This window comes from Triticum aestivum, chromosome 2D (genome assembly GCF_018294505.1).
Source record: "Triticum aestivum cultivar Chinese Spring chromosome 2D, IWGSC CS RefSeq v2.1, whole genome shotgun sequence".
Taxonomy (NCBI): domain Eukaryota; kingdom Viridiplantae; phylum Streptophyta; class Magnoliopsida; order Poales; family Poaceae; genus Triticum; species Triticum aestivum.
This window is the reverse complement of record NC_057799.1, coordinates 81,791,054-81,808,494: the sequence shown is the minus strand read 5'-3', so window position 1 is coordinate 81,808,494 and position 17,441 is coordinate 81,791,054. Positions and strand designations below refer to the sequence as shown.

At 44.5% G+C, this 17,441-nt stretch overlaps 1 protein-coding gene across 2 annotated transcripts; it reads left to right on the top strand.

Moving 5' to 3' along the window:
• Positions 1 to 5,328: 5,328 nt before the first annotated feature.
• Positions 5,329 to 13,972, top strand: LOC123051762 (protein transport protein SEC31 homolog B). 2 transcript variants are annotated; one of them, XM_044474735.1, is made up of 22 exons: positions 5,329 to 5,830; positions 5,907 to 5,964; positions 6,049 to 6,171; positions 6,649 to 6,745; positions 6,839 to 6,872; positions 6,977 to 7,082; positions 7,283 to 7,340; positions 7,455 to 7,552; positions 7,650 to 7,769; positions 7,970 to 8,015; positions 8,479 to 8,597; positions 8,676 to 8,803; positions 8,881 to 9,391; positions 9,492 to 9,584; positions 10,066 to 10,251; positions 10,328 to 10,538; positions 10,885 to 10,991; positions 11,124 to 11,324; positions 11,846 to 11,971; positions 12,055 to 12,394; positions 12,692 to 12,921; positions 13,459 to 13,972. In XM_044474735.1, exons 1-22 carry the CDS (start codon positions 5,511 to 5,513, stop codon positions 13,549 to 13,551), a joined length of 3,405 nt encoding a protein of 1,134 aa, XP_044330670.1. In that variant the 5' UTR covers positions 5,329 to 5,510; the 3' UTR covers positions 13,552 to 13,972. The 2 variants fall into 2 exon arrangements, with proteins under 2 accessions (XP_044330670.1, XP_044330669.1); XM_044474734.1 differs by having other exon boundaries at positions 6,836 to 6,872.
• Positions 13,973 to 17,441: the final 3,469 nt, after the last annotated feature.

Sequence of the window (17,441 nt, the reverse complement as noted above, 5' to 3'; positions counted from 1 at the left end):
TCAAATTCATTCTCCTCCACACTAGACCCCTCACGTTCATCAATGCAATCCGTCAAAGAGGGATTATTAATTATGGTAGTTTTGATGTTGGGGGTTACCTTGTTGGTGGCTTTAGCCATGAGGCACTTGGCGGTGAAGTTCTCATTAGGTGAGTCGAAGAGAGAAGCCCGTGGAGTTGTTGCAATGGCAACGGAGGCCATGGCAACCGACTCACCATCTTCATCATCATCATCATCCTCATTGTACTCTTCTTGTACCACCAATGCCTTGGGAGGAGTCTTCTTGGTGAAGTTGCTCTTGTTGGGGAAAGACTTGGCCTTGTCCTTTCGGATGAGCTTGCCACCATTGTCTTCCCTCTTCTCATAAGGGCACTCCGCAACAAAATGGCTCACATTGCCACAATTAAAGCAGGTCCTCACTCGTTGCTTGCCCTTTGCGCCACTTGAATTGTTCTTGTTGAAGTTGGGCCTTGAGTTCTTCTTGCTCCAAATCTGCCTTGAAGCAAGAGCCATGTGTTCATGATAGGCATACTTTGTATCTTCGAGGTTGCTCTCCTCCTTCTTCCTCTTCATCCTCTTCCTCCATACTAACCTTGGCCTTTAGTGCAAGGTTGGGCTTCTTTACTCGTTGAGAGTGAAGTACCACATTGTCGGCGGTCTTGTCCAAGATGCTCGTAGCAACGAACTCATCCAACACTTCACTTGAGGACAAGGTGTGGAAGTCCGGTCTTTGACGAATGACAGAGGACATGGCTTTGTGGTAGGGCATCATTGCCTTGAGGAATTTGCGCTTGATCTAATTGTCATCCGTGTCCTTACTTCCATGATCTTGGAGTGAGAGCGCGAGGTTTGGTTACCCTCCGATAAAGCTCACGAGGTTCTTCATCTTCTTTCATTGCAAACTCATCGGCTTTATCTTGCACCACTTCATAGTTGGAGCGTTGAATGCTTGCACTTCCCCGGTAGAGGGAAACAACTTGGTGCCAAGCATCTTTGGCCATGGAGTAGGGCCGGAGATGAGGAAGATCTTCGGGTGGGATTGCTTCTTGGATGATGAAGAGAGCATTCTCATTGAATTGATTATCCACAGCTTCTCTAGGAGTGAAGTTGCTTCGGTCATGCGGATAGAAACCTTCTTCAATGATTCTCCAAAGGTTAGTGTTCACATGATTTAAATGACGCTTAAAGCGATAGACCCAAGAATCAAATTCCACATTCTTCTCAATCTTAGGGGCCGGGCCGGCATGATTCAAATGAGTGGAAGGAAGCGGTCCACCATAGACAAGTGGGGGTTCCACATGGGCAAAGATGCCGGTGCCATTTTTACCACTAGAAGAAGGAGCTTTCTCGCTAGTAGCTTCCCCCTTGTCGGAGGTAGCATCCGTCACCTTGTTAGCGGGATCACCCACTTTCAACGGTGCGGTGGAAAGTTTAAGCCCTTCTATGAATTTATTAAACATGCTTTCGACCTCGGTCATCATGGAGGTTTTCAATGTGTCCAACGCCACATTGAATTCCTCACGAGAGACCGCGGTTCCCCCATCTCCCGTAGACGAGACCGGATTCGCACCGGAGTGCTCCTCCACACCGTCTACGACGTCAACCATACTCTTCGGACGGTAAAGTCCTTAATAAAGAGACGAGGCTCTGATACCAATTGAAATGATCGATATAGTTGACTAGATGGGGGGGGGAATAGGCAACTAACAATTTTTAACTTTTCTTTACCAAATTAAACTTTGCATCAAAGTAGGTTGTCTAGATATGCAACTAGGTGGGCAACCTATATGATGCAACAACAACAAGCACACAAGCTAGCAAGGTATGTAACACAAATAAGCTTGCACAAGTAAAGGGATGAAATAACCAAGAGTGGAGCCGGTGAAGACGAGGATGTGTTACCGAAGTTCCTTCCTTTGAAGGGAAGTACGTCTCCGTTGGAGCGGTGTGGAGGCACAATGCTCCCCAAGAAGCCGCTAGGGCCACTGTATTCTCCTCACGCCCTCACACAATGCGAGATGCCGTGATTCCACTATTGGTGCCCTTGGAGGCGGCAACCAGACCTTTACAAACAAGGTTGGGGCTATCTCCACAACTTAGTTGGAGGCTCCCAATGAAACCGCGGAGCTTCACCACAATGGAATGTGGCTCCGAGGTGACCTCAACCGTCTAGGGTGCTCAAACACCCAAGAGTAACAAAATCCACACAAGAAAGTATGGGGGAAGCGAATATCCTTTGGTGGAAGTGTAGATCTAGGTCTCCTCCTTCAATCCCTAGCAAATCAACAAGTTTGAGTGGCTAGAGAGAGAGATCGGGCAAAGAGAGCTTGAGTAGCATTAATGGTGGAGTGGGAGAGGTAAGAGGTAAATGTGGCAGGTGGAAGAAGCACCCTTATATAGCAACCCTAAAAATCCAACCGTTACTGCGTTTTCTGTACTGCAGCGGTACAACCGCTCCTTGTCCCGGTACAACCGGGACTCACGGTTGACGTGCAGAACTCTACCAGGCGATAGTACAGGTTTAAGAGGTCAACCGGACCAACCGCCCAGCCACCGCTCAACTACCGCATAGAAACAGTAGGGAATCACCCCTGAGTGCGGTAGTCGAGCGGTACAGGACCGGTGCAACCGCTTGGCCTTGAGCGCTCGGGGCGACTAAGTCCTGAGCGGTAGAACTGCTCCGGACACCGGTGGTACCGGTACGACCGCACCACCGGGCCACCACCGCCCGAGTACCGCATCAAAACAGAAGTCTGACCGGTACTTGGGCGGTACTTGGCCGGAACAACTGCCCTAGTCTTTGCTGAGCATGGTGGCGGTACCACCGCCCGGAAGCAGCGGTACAATCGCTCGAACAAAGCTGGTGAGCGCCAAGAACCAGCGGTACAACCGCTCCAGAGAGTGGTACAACCGCTGGGAAGCCACAGGAAGCAGTAGGATAAGAAGGGAAGAGCTCTCTCTCACAACTAAGGAAGGCAAGAGAGGGGTGAGGTAAGTGTACGTGAGAAGATTCCCCCAACTCTTTCCAATGTGGATTCCCTCTTGATAGTACGGGTTCCCTACGACCAAAGAGATAAAAAGCGTAGAAAACTCCGTCTTCGATCTTTTCCTTCCAGAGAGAATAGCAATCCGATGAAAGCCTAACCACCGAGAGCCTGAAGCACTTAGCACACGATTAGACCAACAAAGGGTTGTCATCATCATCCAAAACCCTAAGTAGGGAAATGCCCTAACAACTTCTATGCTTGCCTCTCTAGGTATTAAGTTCATGACTAATAGAGTAATGCGTTAAGTATGATGACATAATGTAGACAAAATAAGACCAACTAATATGGTCAGACCCCGTCATTTTATTCTTAGTAACAACAATACAAATATGTGCCTCGATACCCCTCATGTCACAGAGTGAGGACACCGCAAGATTGAACCGACTACTATGCACCACTTTCACTGAAGATCTAATCATCAACTTGGCCAAAGTTAACTCATAGATTGGAATGCATTACATAGCTATAACAATACACATAATAAAGTTCAGAATATAACTCAGTTACCTACAATGAATATTCTGATCATAAACCCACAATTCACCGGATCCCAACAAACACACCGCGTAAAAGGATTACATCATATCGATCTCCGAAGAGAACATTGTATTGAAGATCAGAGAGAGAGAGAGAGAGAGGGAGAGAGAGAGAGCCATCTAGCTACTGCTATGGGCCCATAGGTCCGGTGAGGAACTACTCACACTTCAACGGAGGTGCATCATGGTTGATGTAGAGGCACTTCGTGATCTATTCCTCCTCCGACAGAGTACTCGCGAAGGCCTCCAGATGGGATCGCGGAAGAACAGAGGCTTGCGGTGGTGGAATATTTGTTTTGGGTCTAGCTCTGGTGTTTTTTGGATTTTAGGGAATTTATGGGTCTGGAATTAGGTCAAACGAAGTTACGAGGGGGCCACAAGATCAGACGGCGCCCCCTGTGCCTCTCTCGTGCGGCATCTGGGCTCCTCCCGAAGCTTCTAGGGTCCCTTCTGATCCAGAAAAAATAAATGTAAAGTTTCATCATGTTTGGATTTCGTCTGGTACCGCTTTTCTGCAAAACAATAAAATAGGCAAAAACAAAAACCGACACTAGGCACTTGGTTAATAGGTTAGTTCCGAAAATGATATAAAATTGCATAGAAAACATACAAGATTGATAATATAATAACATGAAACAATCAAAAATTATAGATACGTTGGGGACGTATCACATGCCTAGATTGGTCGGATTCCGCCGTGCAAGTTCTTAATGAGGACGGAACCAACGAGGACCACGTCAAATTGATCCATGGGATCTCATGACGTGAGAATTGGTTAACCTGGGTTACAAGATCAGTCGTCGGCCTGCTACACTTGCCTTAAGGAGGAGGACAATGCCGATCATATATTGGTCCAATGTGTGTACACACGGGAGGTGTGGCACGAATGTTTCGATGCATTGAACCTGAGCATTAGGAGGCCGGAGGTGGAGGATACGTTGTTGGACTGGTGGCTGGGCGTCATGAGGGCATTCACTAGGGCGAGCAAGTGCGGGTTTGACACCTTCTTCATCGTGGTCGTCTGGACATTGTGGAAGCAAAGAAACGCACATGTGTTCAATAGAATACGCCAACAGAAGACCACCCCCGAGTTGGTGGATGCCATTTTGCGGGAAGTGCAGGAGTGGAGGACGACAGGTGTTGGCGTTGGTGGTTTGACACGCTTTGTGAGAGAGTAGGCCTAGTATAGACCGGCGTTGGTTGTAATTGGGTGTTGACGAGAGGGGATGCTCACATCCTTTTCGAGATTTCTTGTACATTATCTTTGCTCTCTTCTACAAAACTATGATACGCCTTTGGCGTACTCTTGAAAAAAAAAGAATTGGTTAACCTTGCGGGTAGATGTGGACCCCTAGTGGTGCGCCGCCGGTGACATAGGGAACTCCAGCCAAGACCTAGGGGAAAAGATCCGAGCACCCATGCCTCAAGTGTATTATTACCATTACAACACTGAATGAATATGTTACTTTCCCCTAACAAAACACGTTCCAAGTAGCCAGTTTTATAGAATCTCCAAATGACCACGCGTGGATCAGGTTTAGTTTCCCAATCGACATTTGCAAGTTCAAACATCTTCAAATCCAGAATTGCAAAAGAACATCTTCAAATCCGACGCTACACAGCAGACCACGCGGTCAGAACGGACGGCCGGGATCACTCGAGTGACGCGGCCGAGTCCTTCCAACTCACGCGACCCAGCACGCACGCGGCCGCTTTTACCCCGATCGACCCAGGCACGAGCCGAGCCGGCCACAATAACCCACGCCCGCCGCACCACCCCCTCCCCTCGGTCCTCCTCGCCTCCATCCAGTCCAGATCGCGGAACCTTTTTCCTTAGAGCAACGCCCCCCCGCCCCACCACCTGTCCTGCGGCGAGAGTGCGGCGCGGGCGGGCTAGGCACCCAGATCTGGTGCGGCGGTCGCCGGAGATGGCGTGCATCAAGAGCGCGCAGCGCGCGGCGCTGACGGCGCTCGCGCCGGAGGCGCCCTACCTCGCCGCCGGCACCATGAGCGGCGCCGTCGACATGCAATTCTCCGCGTCGGCCAACATCGAGATCTTCAGCCTCGACTTCCAGTCCGACTCCCCCGACCTGCCCCTCCTCGCCGCGGCCCCCTCCCCCGACCGCTTCAACCGCCTCTGCTGGTCCCGCCCGGGCGCCGCCGACGGCGACTCCTTCTCCCTCGGCCTCCTCGCCGGCGGGCTCAGCGACGGCTCCGTCGCCGTCTGGAACCCGCTCAGCATGATCAGGTTCGCGCGGATCCAGCCCGCCCCGCCCGCCGAGATCTGCCCGTGTCCTGATCTGTTTGTTTTGTCGCTGTTGCAGCTCCGAGGGGCAAGCGGAGGACGTCATGGTCGCGCAGCTCGAGAAGCACAACGGGGCGGTGAGTGGCGCTGCTCCTGCTGCTGCTGCCTGGATAGAATTGCGTTCCCCGTGGCTCTGATGGTGTGTCGATTGCGTTTGACAGGTCACTGGATTGGAGTTCAGCGAGCTCACACCCAATCGGCTCGCTTCAGGGGGTAACGAGGGGGACATTTGCATCTGGGATCTCAAAAACCCCTGCGAGCCAAACGTCTTCCCGCCGCTGAAGGTATCCGCTGCCTGGCAAATAGGTTCTTCACTTATAAGATGATTGCATCCTTACTGTTAACCTTTGTAATGCACTATCTCTGTAACCCTTCTGCTTCTCCTTTCTTTTGTGTGTGGAGGGCATGATAATGTGTCGTGTATATGTGAGGATCGTAGCATGACAGGGCCAAGTCCAGATGAGCATCATTCTCATTTTCAACTCAACTAAAATATGACTAGAACCCAATCCTACCTAAAGCTGGGCTTTAACAGTAGCTTATGTTTGCAGTTTTTTCAGCCTGGAAGTCACGTCTAGGTTGCGAACATTCTTTTTCAAACCAGACAGTTCTTTCTATAGGTTCTTATAATGTTTTGTTGCTGCAATCAAATCGTGCACTTGCCAACACTTGCCGTCTACATGCATGTTGCTCGCCAGTTTTGGCTATCTTATGTTGCTCGCCTGTATTGCATGGTTAATGGTTCTTGAAATGTCTTACAGAATGTTGGTTCGAATGCTCAAGCTGAAATATCTTGCTTAACCTGGAACCCCAAGTTTCAGCATATACTAGCATCAGCTTCTAGTAACGGGATTACAGGTAAGACAGTATGGTTGCTTCTGTAACAATTTATAACCATCACTTGGACTTTGACCGGTTTGGCTCACTATTTTGAATATCAACCTGCAGTAGTTTGGGATTTGAGAACCCAGAAACCATTAACTAGGTAATTGACGTAGCTATCTTCTGGACTTTCTTTATGTTTTCCCTATTATTAAAAACCAGTGTGTATTATTTGTGTTACTAAATTTCAATCTGCATTTTAAATAGCTTTTCAGATTCAAATAGAAGGAACTGTTCTGTTCTCCAGTGGAATCCAGACATGTCCACCCAGCTAATTCTTGCATCAGATGACGACAACTCTCCTTCTTTGAGAGTAATGGCCATTTTTCTGTCCTTCTCATTTATTTTCTTTTCTATTTTTGTAGTTTTTGTTCTCCATATGTGGATCATGGCTCATAGCTAGAGTAAACGAAACAAATATTCATTTATCGACTCTCTTAATGTAGCATTTTAGGGTCTTTCTTGTGGGGAGTTTTTTGTTATCATTAACTCTGCTCATATATTCTTTACTAGGTATGGGATGTGAGGAAAACCATTGCACCTGTACGGGAATTTGTGGGACACTCGAAAGGTTTAATTTCTCTTGCAGTTCTCCTTTTTATTTCATCAAGTGATGATGGTTTACACAAATCACACTTAATATTATATTCATCCTTACCCTATTTGTAATTATTATGTTGACCAGGTGTAATTGGTATGTCATGGTGCCCCTATGACAGTTCATTCTTGCTTACTTGTGCTAAAGACAATAGAACAATATGCTGGGATACAGTTAGTGGAGAGGTATATTTTAACTCTTACATTGAAAAGCTGAAACACCATTGTGCATAACTTCTCTAATATTCTAACTGTCCACTGTTCCTTGCTTTATTTTTTGTAGATTATCAGTGAGCTACCAACAAGCTCTAATGGTAACTTTGACATTCACTGGTACCGGAAAATTCCAGGTGTTGTAGCAGCATCTTCATATGATGGGAAAATCGGTGTACACAACTTGGAGGTAATGTGGCTGTTTGACTGGTTTATACTTGGTCTATCATGGTTTATAAAATGCATTGCAGTATGGTGTCAAAATTTTGGTTTTGTTGGATATATGTTAGGCTTATGTGCTAGTTTTTTTATTGAATGTACTAGTCCTTTCATGTTTGATTGGCTTACAAAGCTATAGTTCTCTGAAATTCTTATGCATTTCTTTTACAGTTCTCCAGCCTGTATGCAGCTGGTGATAGCACTGTTGGTGCCTCAGGTAATTTAGAATACTGCCGAATGTTTAACTTCTTGAAACAATTAGATATTCATTATGCTATGACATTTAACTTTGTTTTTTAACCAGTAAGTTCAGATTGCGTCTCCATTATTAGAAAAAAGTTAGATTGCCAAAAGCTGTTCTGTATTAAGTCCCACGCTATGTTAACTGTTTAGTACTACTATTGCTTCTTTTTCTCCACTGAAACAAATCTCAGACTAGCTGATTTGATCTTGTGCTGATCAATAAAAGTTGCTCTCATGACTTAGGACCCTACTTTTAAAGAGTCAAAATTGGACCTTCTGTATATATATTTTTCTATAAACAGTAATCACGAGATGCCATTTCTTCCATCCACCAAGCTCTAGCTGAACAATTTTAGAGATTCTTTGTTGTTACTAATTATGTAATAGTGTCTCCATCTCCATGTGTGTTATCTAACAAACACTAAATTCTTATTTAGCACGTCCAAGAGCTGCAGCTCCAAAATGGTTGAAATGCCCCACGGGTGCATCTTTCGGCTTTGGTGGCAAACTTGTTTCCTTCCATCCAGCCCAAGGCACACAAGCGGGTACTTCTGAGGTAAGTTTGCTTGGTTATTTCCCTGATGTGTGATTCTGTTCAAGTTCCTTTGTCTGAGTGCATTTGTTCTTTTTGTAGGTGCATGTGCATAATTTGGTGATTGAGCAGAGTCTAGTAAGCCGGTCAACTGAATTTGAAGCTGCTATGCAGAATAGGGACAAAAGTGCACTGCGTGCTTTGTGTGAACAAAAATCACAAGAATCTTTGTATGTTCCTCCTCTTATGTAGAAGATTCCCTAATGTTTGCTTACCAACTAACTATATGTCTACATTTTTTAAATAGATCCGAGGAGGAGAAAGAAACGTGGAGCTTCTTAAGGGTTATGTTCGAGGATGGGGATACTGCCAGAACAAAATTGCTTGTTCATCTTGGATTCAATCCACCTCAAGAACCGACTGTGAATGCAACTGATGAACTGAGCAAATCATTGGCTGATACACTTAATCTTGATCATGGTACTGATAATATGGATGCCCAATTTCTTGCTGATAACGGTGATGATTTTTTCAATAATCCTCAACCTTCAGAGACTAGCTTGGCTGAGGAGCCAATATCTACAAATGTCCAAGAGATCGAGCAGGAAATGCCTGAAAATATTGTGCTATCTGATCCATCAATTGACAAAAGTATTCAACATGCATTGGTAGTTGGAGACTACAAAGGTGCTGTTAATCAGTGCCTTGCTGCGAATCGTATGGCTGATGCTCTGGTTATTGCCCATGCTGGTGGTTCTGCTCTATGGGAGAGCACCAGAAACCAATATCTTAAGAACAGTGTCTCACCCTATTTAAAGGTAATGAAATCTTACTTGGTTACTGATTCTCCGTGCTTTCTTATTTCTGAAAGTTACAGTTGCATTACCATGATGTTTCTTTCTGTTGGTTTGAACTCAGGTTGTTTCTGCTATGGTTGGCAATGATTTGATGAGTTTTGTGAGTACGTGGCCACTAAATGCATGGAAGGAAACACTTGCACTACTGTGCACAGTAAGTGTCTTTGTGATCAACTTTCATGTTCTGTTATTACTCATTTGTCTTGAATCAACTTTCATGTTCTGTTATTTAGTATTCAGTATTTTTTATCACAAGTCGTGGAGATTGGATATGACCTGTTTCCATGTAGATTAGTTACCTTATGGCGGTTAAAGGCTTTCAGCTGTCGGGTGTGAAATTAAAATGCATTGTGTTCTTCTATTTATTATCTTGCATCTATTCAGTGAGCTGATGTAGAACCTAACTTGTCTCATGTGTTTCACCTACTTTCCTTCATGTTGCTTTGGGGCGTATTTTCCTAGTTATTGGAACCAAACCTGACTATTATCAAACTGGCCACCTTGTATCAAACAGAAAACATACTTTCCTTCAACGAGTGAACTGGTGGTTGTCCGGTTCAATTACAGTTCCAGTTTTAAAATTATGGTATTGCATGAACTTGTGTAAGCTAACATATTTTGCAACTTTGCACCAGTTTGCCGGGAAAGAGGAATGGAATGTTTTATGTGACACTCTTGCATCTAGACTTCTGAGTGCTGGTGATATGCTAGCTGCGACCCTATGTTACATTTGTGCTGGAAATATTGATAAAGCTGTTGAAATATGGTCTCGCAACCTGAGCTCTGAAGATGGTGGAAAGACTTATGTTGATCTTCTCCAGGTACAAATGGATGATAAAACACCATTGTTCTATGCCGTGCCGCATCCAGTCCTAATTGATTGGTGTGTAAGTGCAGGATTTGATGGAGAAGACCATTACTCTCGCCCTTGCCACGGGCCATAAGAGGTTTAGCGCATCTCTATCTAAGCTTGTTGAGAACTATGCAGAGCTGTTGGCCAGTCAAGGCCTTCTTAAAACTGCAATGGAATACTTGAAGCTTATGGGAGCAGATGAAAATTCAGAGGATCTGTCTATACTGAGAGATCGAATTGCATTTTCTACAGAAGGTTGCTGCAAATTACATGACTTGATATTGATATTGTGTGTGTTGCCTTGTGTTGGTTTGAAGTAGCTTAAACATGCAGATCAACATTATTACATTTTTTTGCTTCATGCTCCTTTGTTTCCTTCTGGTGTGCAATATGCTGAATGAAGAGCTGCACATGGCAAACTTTTCTCTTTCGCTTATATTGCTCTAACAAAGAGGGGCTGTTGCTTGATTAGAAGTGGTAGTACCAAAGGAATAAAATCATGTTTTAATGCTTCCATGCTGTTATTTTCATATTTTAGCAAGTTAATGATCTAGATTTTGATATTTTAAATCATAATATTAATTCAGAAGTATTCTTCCAGAGAATGATGCTACCAGGAGTTCTGTTCCGGAGAGTAGTGCCAACAGCTCCTCCTACCTACCAAATCAACGGAGCTACACCCCAGACCCTTCTCAGAATCTTTACCAGGTTATAATTATTTCTTCCATCTTAATACTTGTTTCTATATAATATTTTTTGGCCCTGTATTTTTGTGACACAAAATATTATCTTATGCTAGAGAGATGCATTCCCTTAATTTTCTATTCTGACTAACTGCAGGGGCCTCAACAATATAATAATGTGCAAAGCTATCCAGAAGTTTACCCGCAACCACCTAATAGTAGAGCCAATGTGCCAAGCAATGCATATCCAGAAGTTTACCCGCAATCACACAATGCAGCCTACTCAGGATATGCTGGATATCAACCTCAACATCAAACACAAATGTTTGTTCCTCAAAACACACCAGTGGACACCCAGGTATTTTGTTATGTGGGAACCCTTATTTTAGGTCAAGTATCTTGTGTTACAATTAGTGACTTGAATTGTACATTGCCATGCTGCTGTCCATTCTGGCCTAGTATGGAATATCTAAATAAATGTAAAATTATGATGTTTGATTTCTGAACAGATAAGTGATCCTCCATTTACTTTATTGTTTTTTAATTGTCTATAAGTATCGTTACTTTTTACTTCTTAGCCCCAGTTTTCAGTTGCTAAACTGTCCTGTGCTGAACCTGTTTCATAATTTGCTGTGAAAAATAGCTACTTTAACTGGAAAAAATCTAGTTAGCCAAACAATAAATAGGCAAAGCTGTTTGAAAAGCTATATTATTTATCTAGGAAATTATGATATTTTTTTATTTTGATGTTCGTTTAATATTATTTGTTTTTACAGTTTTCATTATTTATTTGTTCTTTTTACCTTCAACAGCATAGTCCGGCTCCATTACTGTTTTTTACAGTTTTCGTTATTTATTTGTTGTTTTTACCTTCAACAGCCAAGCCCGGCTCCATTACCGGTTCCACATCAAACAGTGAAGACATTTACTCCTGCAAACGTACCGAGTCTCAAAAACCCAGAGCAATATCACCAAGCAAGTACCTTGGGTTCCCAGCTCTACACGGTATGTAGAATGATGATCTAAGTTTTTCATCTCATGTTAATGTTATAATGCCAGTTATGAATTGATATCTCTGGTCTGAACAGCCTCCTGCGAATTCATCATACGCTCCTGGACCACCCGCCCAGTTCCATAGTGGACCTCCCACCACGTTTCATCAGCCTGCACCACCGGCTCAATACCAGACTGTTCCACCCATCCCTTCAGTTCCAGGAACAAACCCTAACCAGATGTTTACCCCTGCTGTTCCGACTAATTCAGCCTCTAGGTTTATACCGTCAACCAATCAAGGTTTTGTTCAGCGGCCAGGCTTGAGTCCTGCACAGCCCTCAAGTCCAACACAGGCGCAACCACCAGCTCAGCCTACAGTTGCTCCTCCTGCACCTCCCCCCACTGTGCAAACAGCTGATACATCGAATGTGTCTGGTATGTGGAATGCAAATCTAAAGCTTGTACTCCCTCCGTAAAGAAATATAAGAGCGTATAGATCACTAAAGTAGTGAGCTAAACGCTCTTATATTTCTTTACAGAGGGAGTATTTGTTTTGTGATCAACTGATTTCCTGCTTCACTTGCCTACTAAATTGATGGCAACAAGATACTCATTTTATAAAGTAACAAAAATCTGTATCTTCACTGTACCTAGTTTAGCAAATATTTTTTGCTACCTACTATATGATTCACCTGATTTTACATTTGGTCCTTCTCTTATCGTCTTTTGCAGCTGATCTGAGACCTGTTATTGCAACACTGACCAGACTATTTGATGAGACGTCCAAAGCCTTGGGAGGCGCACCAGCTAAAAAACGTGAAATTGAAGACAACTCAAAGAAGATTGGGGCATTATTTGCCAAACTCAACACTGGAGATATATCTCCAAATGTTTCATCAAAACTCATTCAGATGTGCAGTGCACTTGATAGTAGTGATTTTGCCACTGCAATGCAACTTCAGGTAAACTTAAAAAATTAATCTTATAATTAGGGTTGCACTTTCTGGCTTCCACCTCATGGATTTCTTGAGCGTCTCAAAGGATTTCCCTCCTGACACCCATGGTACCCTGCTTAATTGGTTTCTAAAACTGATTAGATTGTTTTCACTCAACATGGAAATAAGTATCTTTCAACGTTTTTCTAGAAATAAGTCAGTTTTTTGCTCTTTGGTGAAAACAATGACATCTGATCTCCTTCTCTTGCTTACGATCAGACATTGTGGTTTTACATCATATAATAATCTCTTGATTTTTTGTAATTCACCTTTGCTTTTTATTGGACAAAAATAAATGCAGAATTCTTTTTTCTTCCAAATAAAATTAGGTTTCATCAGTAGTTCAAATCCTTTATACTGAAACCTGTAAGCTGGGATTAGCACTGCCAATAGAATTCAATTTTGTATGTGCTGCCATAATCTCTTTTGCCAATGTTCTGGTGGAAGGTGCCGATTCTTGTGATGTTACCTTAACTATATATTAACTGTTTTTTGATGGTGCAGATTCTTCTGACGACCAGTGATTGGGATGAGTGCAACTTTTGGCTCTCATCATTGAAGCGTATGATCAAGACAAGGCAGAGCTTCAGAGTGTAAATCTGCGTGGCCTTGCCGCAGCTAGTTCTGTATACACCTTTTTCTGATTGTCAAAATTGTTAGTGTTAGCAATTTGGAGGGTTGGCGTGCACAGAGATGTTATCCTGCTTCGTCTGTCAACTCTGCCGAAGCTTCTTGTTGCGGAAAGTGGTCTGTCATTCGGGTGACATTACGTTTTGACGACTCATAGTTTTTCCATGTTCCTTTGCAAGAGGATGCGAGTCCTTTGGGGGTGTTGTTGGTTTTGGAAATTATAAGTTGTAAGAGGTTACTTAGTCTGTCATACTAGCTGGTCCATTTTCCGTACCCTTGAATTGATCAGTCTGGACCTTTGAAAATACCCTGGATGATTGATATGGTATTACAGTGTCTTGTCTATTACATTGGCATCAATATAGATATTAATAAACTCAAATTGATATTACTTTGTTTCCTTTGGGAGTTTTCAGTTATTGACTTCTGCCTGGTTCCAGAATGTCTTGAAGAGTCAGGTAAAAAAGAAGAAGATTTGAGTAGCAGACCCCAACCTTTTTCCACTAGAGCTAATATTTTTGGCTACACAAATCCGGATTTTAGGATGCAAACCTTCCTACATTTGAGCGTCTCCAACAGAAGTTTAGGTAGCCATATTGCAGCGTACCTGAAACTGGATGCCCATATTTTGGCTGTCTTATTCTGTACCGCGCAATCCTGTATATTGCCCCTTAAGCAAAATGACCAAAAATCGTCTGGATCAGGTCCTATAAAACAGTCCCCGTCCTGCAGAATGGTCCGTTCTGTATTTTTTTTTGAGTGGACCTACATATTTCGGCCTTCGTCCACCATTTTTTCAGGATGGATCGGCCGGGTTGCGAGGCGTCCGGTCCGATTGTATGACGTGAGCCGTTCGTTTCTCTTTATTTCCTGCAATAAGACCTTTATTGCAAACCTTATTCCTACAACACAAACTTTGTTGCAAACCTTGTTTCTGCAACAAGACCCTTGTTGTAAAATTTACAAGAATATCTTCAGCCTCCCCGACCATCGGATGGACATGCAAATGACCGTCCGATGTGCCCACGTGCCTTTGCAACAAGGATGCTGTTGCAGAAAATTTCTGCAATAGAGGATTTGTTGCAAAAAAAATAATTCTGCAACAAAGTTGCTATTGCAGGAAATTTCTGCAACAATACATAGCCCTTTTGCAACAAAAGCCTTGTTGCAAAAACTAGTTATGGGGGAGAGAGATTATGGCGAGCAGGAAAGCCAGGAAAGAAGAGTAGGGGCATGACGTGCAACACCCCCATGTCTGGATTGTAGAACTGGGCGTCGGCGAATGCCTCAACGGCCACGCCGCTGTCGAGCACCTGCACACGCACCTGACAGCCCGTTGCAGCATCGAGGGACATCGGCGGTCGGCTCGCAGCAGCTCGGCGGTCCAACCTCTAAGCATTGCGCATGGATTGCTTACTTGGAGCGACACTTGTGGCAGTGGCGGCTCGTGGAAATCCTGGAGGGTTGCTACAAGTTAGCAGATGCTAGAAAGATGGAGGAAGAAACGAACCGGCGACCTGGGCGGTGAAAAGTAACGAGTGGACGAGATGCATCGAGTAGATAAGGATAAAGCCAGTGCGTTGCTCAGTTTGTTTCTCATGGGACACGTGTTGGACGTAGGAGCCGGCAGACGCGACGCGTGTGATCGATCGATTGATTCCAATCTTTTCGCTTCCAGGTTTCCTTCCTCTTTTTCTCTATCCCTCCGATGACTTGGTGGGAGAGAAATTTTAGCCCCAACAGCTCTCGTCGCAGTTCGACGTCACCGGCGGCGCCGCCTCCCGAGCTCGATTCCGGTCGAATGAAAGAGAAGCGGTAGGGCGAGGGCGCAGCCGCATCAACACTGCCAGCCTATCGCAGTGGGAAGTGGAGCTCGTATAGGAGCTCCTGGCGGCCTGCGGGGCATCTCGACCCCGACTAGCTGGAGCTCGAGGCGGCCGGTGCGGCGCGGAACTTGTACACTCGAGATGGCCGAAGCGAAGCTCGTACAAGAGCTCAAGGCGACTGAAGCGAAGCTCGAGGCAGTCGGGGCTCATACAGATGTGTCGTTGCATTGGAGCGGCCTGGACCCAATCGTAATCTAGATTTCGTTTCAGGGTGTCTTGTGCTATTTCTTAGAGATCCTGTTTTGTAGTCAATGGGCTCCACGTCTGACATGAATTTTTTTTACGGGATCTATTTTGCCAGAGCACATGCCATATTGTAAAAACAAGTATAAACTGTTTTGTGGGATCCTGTAAATCGATTTTGCGGTATGAGATTACAAGGGATCTGCTAGAGATGCTCTAATGGGGAATACTTGGGCTCGCCTAGAGATGGAGATGGAGAGAGCGAAAGAGGGAGCAGTGAGAGGAAGGAGGACAGGGAAGGGAGGGACCAGGCGAGCTATGTGGGGCGGTGGGGTTCGCCGGTGGGAACGACAACAATCAACCGAGTACACACGCGCATGAGTTGCTCTCTGTCGCAACATTGCAATTGCAACACAACTCTTGTTGCATTGGCGACGGGACACGCCGTGAGCTGGAGATGTTTTTTTGCAACAGGGCTCTTGCCGCAGGATGTTTCTGCAACAAGAATCATGTTGCAATCAGTGCACATGTGTAGATCGGACGGCTCACGACCCGGCCGACGTGTAGCACACCCTATATATAATTCAAATAAACTGATAATTAGAACTTTTTAACGTCACACCACACATGGTCAACAAATTTTCAATGTAAGTTTAAATTCATAATAGTACAAACTCAAGCTTGAATTTAAACCTAAAACCACAAGCATTGTTTATCACAAACACAGACAAAAGTGCATAGAGCTCTCAAATTTCATTGCCTCCATTGCCATTACTAGTACTTGCATTCTCTCCCATGCCACCATTGCCAGTATTGTTTGCATTGCCACCCACGACAACCCTGCTTCCCATGAATCCCCTCATGAAGCCTCCCATATACATTGCCACCAACACTTTATTAGGCATAAGCTCAAAGCTCTTCCCTTCTCATCGAGACCACTTGGGTCATTAGTTTTTTTTTCCAAACTCTTGAACATTTCGTCGGATGCCGCCTTCCTCTTCTCAATCTCCGCCATCCACTCCCCGGTCGCCTCCCTCCTCGCCTCCATTTCTTTGTTCTTCATTGTCGCCCTCCACGACCATCTCCTTTATTAATGCCACGACGGCTCCAATAACTTCTTGTAGTCATTGTCTTCTCCCTTCTTCAACGTATCCTTGTCCTTTTCCTCCCATCAAGCCTCTTGGTAGCAACTGAGTTGAGAGTGGGTCTTCTTTTTCCCTCTTGTATACTTGATCATTATCATTGGTGTCAACTTGTAAAGCATCCGAGCTATGCGACTTCTTTTATTCTGAATTTCATTGACGAGTAGGTTCTTCCACTTCTCCTCATTACAAAGCTCCACCCAGCAATGGTGCAAACCAAATGTATTGCCTTTATTTGCACCTTTGTTCTTTGCTTTGCCTTTTAACAATTCTTGAGCAATTTTGAGCTGCATAATACAAGTGTGAAAAGAAGTTAGCCACCAATGCATACAAAGAGATGAAGAAATAATTGATCAATGCGAACAAACAATCACCTTATCATCAACATTTTGTACCCCTTGTAATTAGACACTCAACTTGGCCCAAGCATGCCGGCGAATTTCGACACTCTGCCGATATAGCTTGCCATCAGTGTGAGAGCAAAACTTGTGATCGATAGATGCCCCTATTTTTGCGTGCCTTGAAGTACTCATGGATACACTCCTAATAACATGTACTTTTGTTGTTTAACATCGACAAACAGACCAAGACCAATTTTCTTCTATGCGCCACACAACAACTTTGTCTTATTTGGTGGTGTAATTTG

Excerpts from the sequence above, each read along its gene's own strand:
- LOC123051762 (XM_044474734.1), top strand. The coding sequence starts at position 5,511 with ATGGCGTGCATCAAGAGCGCGCAGCGCGCGGCGCTGACGGCGCTCGCG. Across the intron at positions 5,831-5,906 it reads AACCCGCTCAGCATGATCAG|CTCCGAGGGGCAAGCGGAGG; the intron begins GTTCGCGCGGAT and ends TCGCTGTTGCAG. Across the intron at positions 7,553-7,649 it reads GGGATACAGTTAGTGGAGAG|ATTATCAGTGAGCTACCAAC; the intron begins GTATATTTTAAC and ends TATTTTTTGTAG.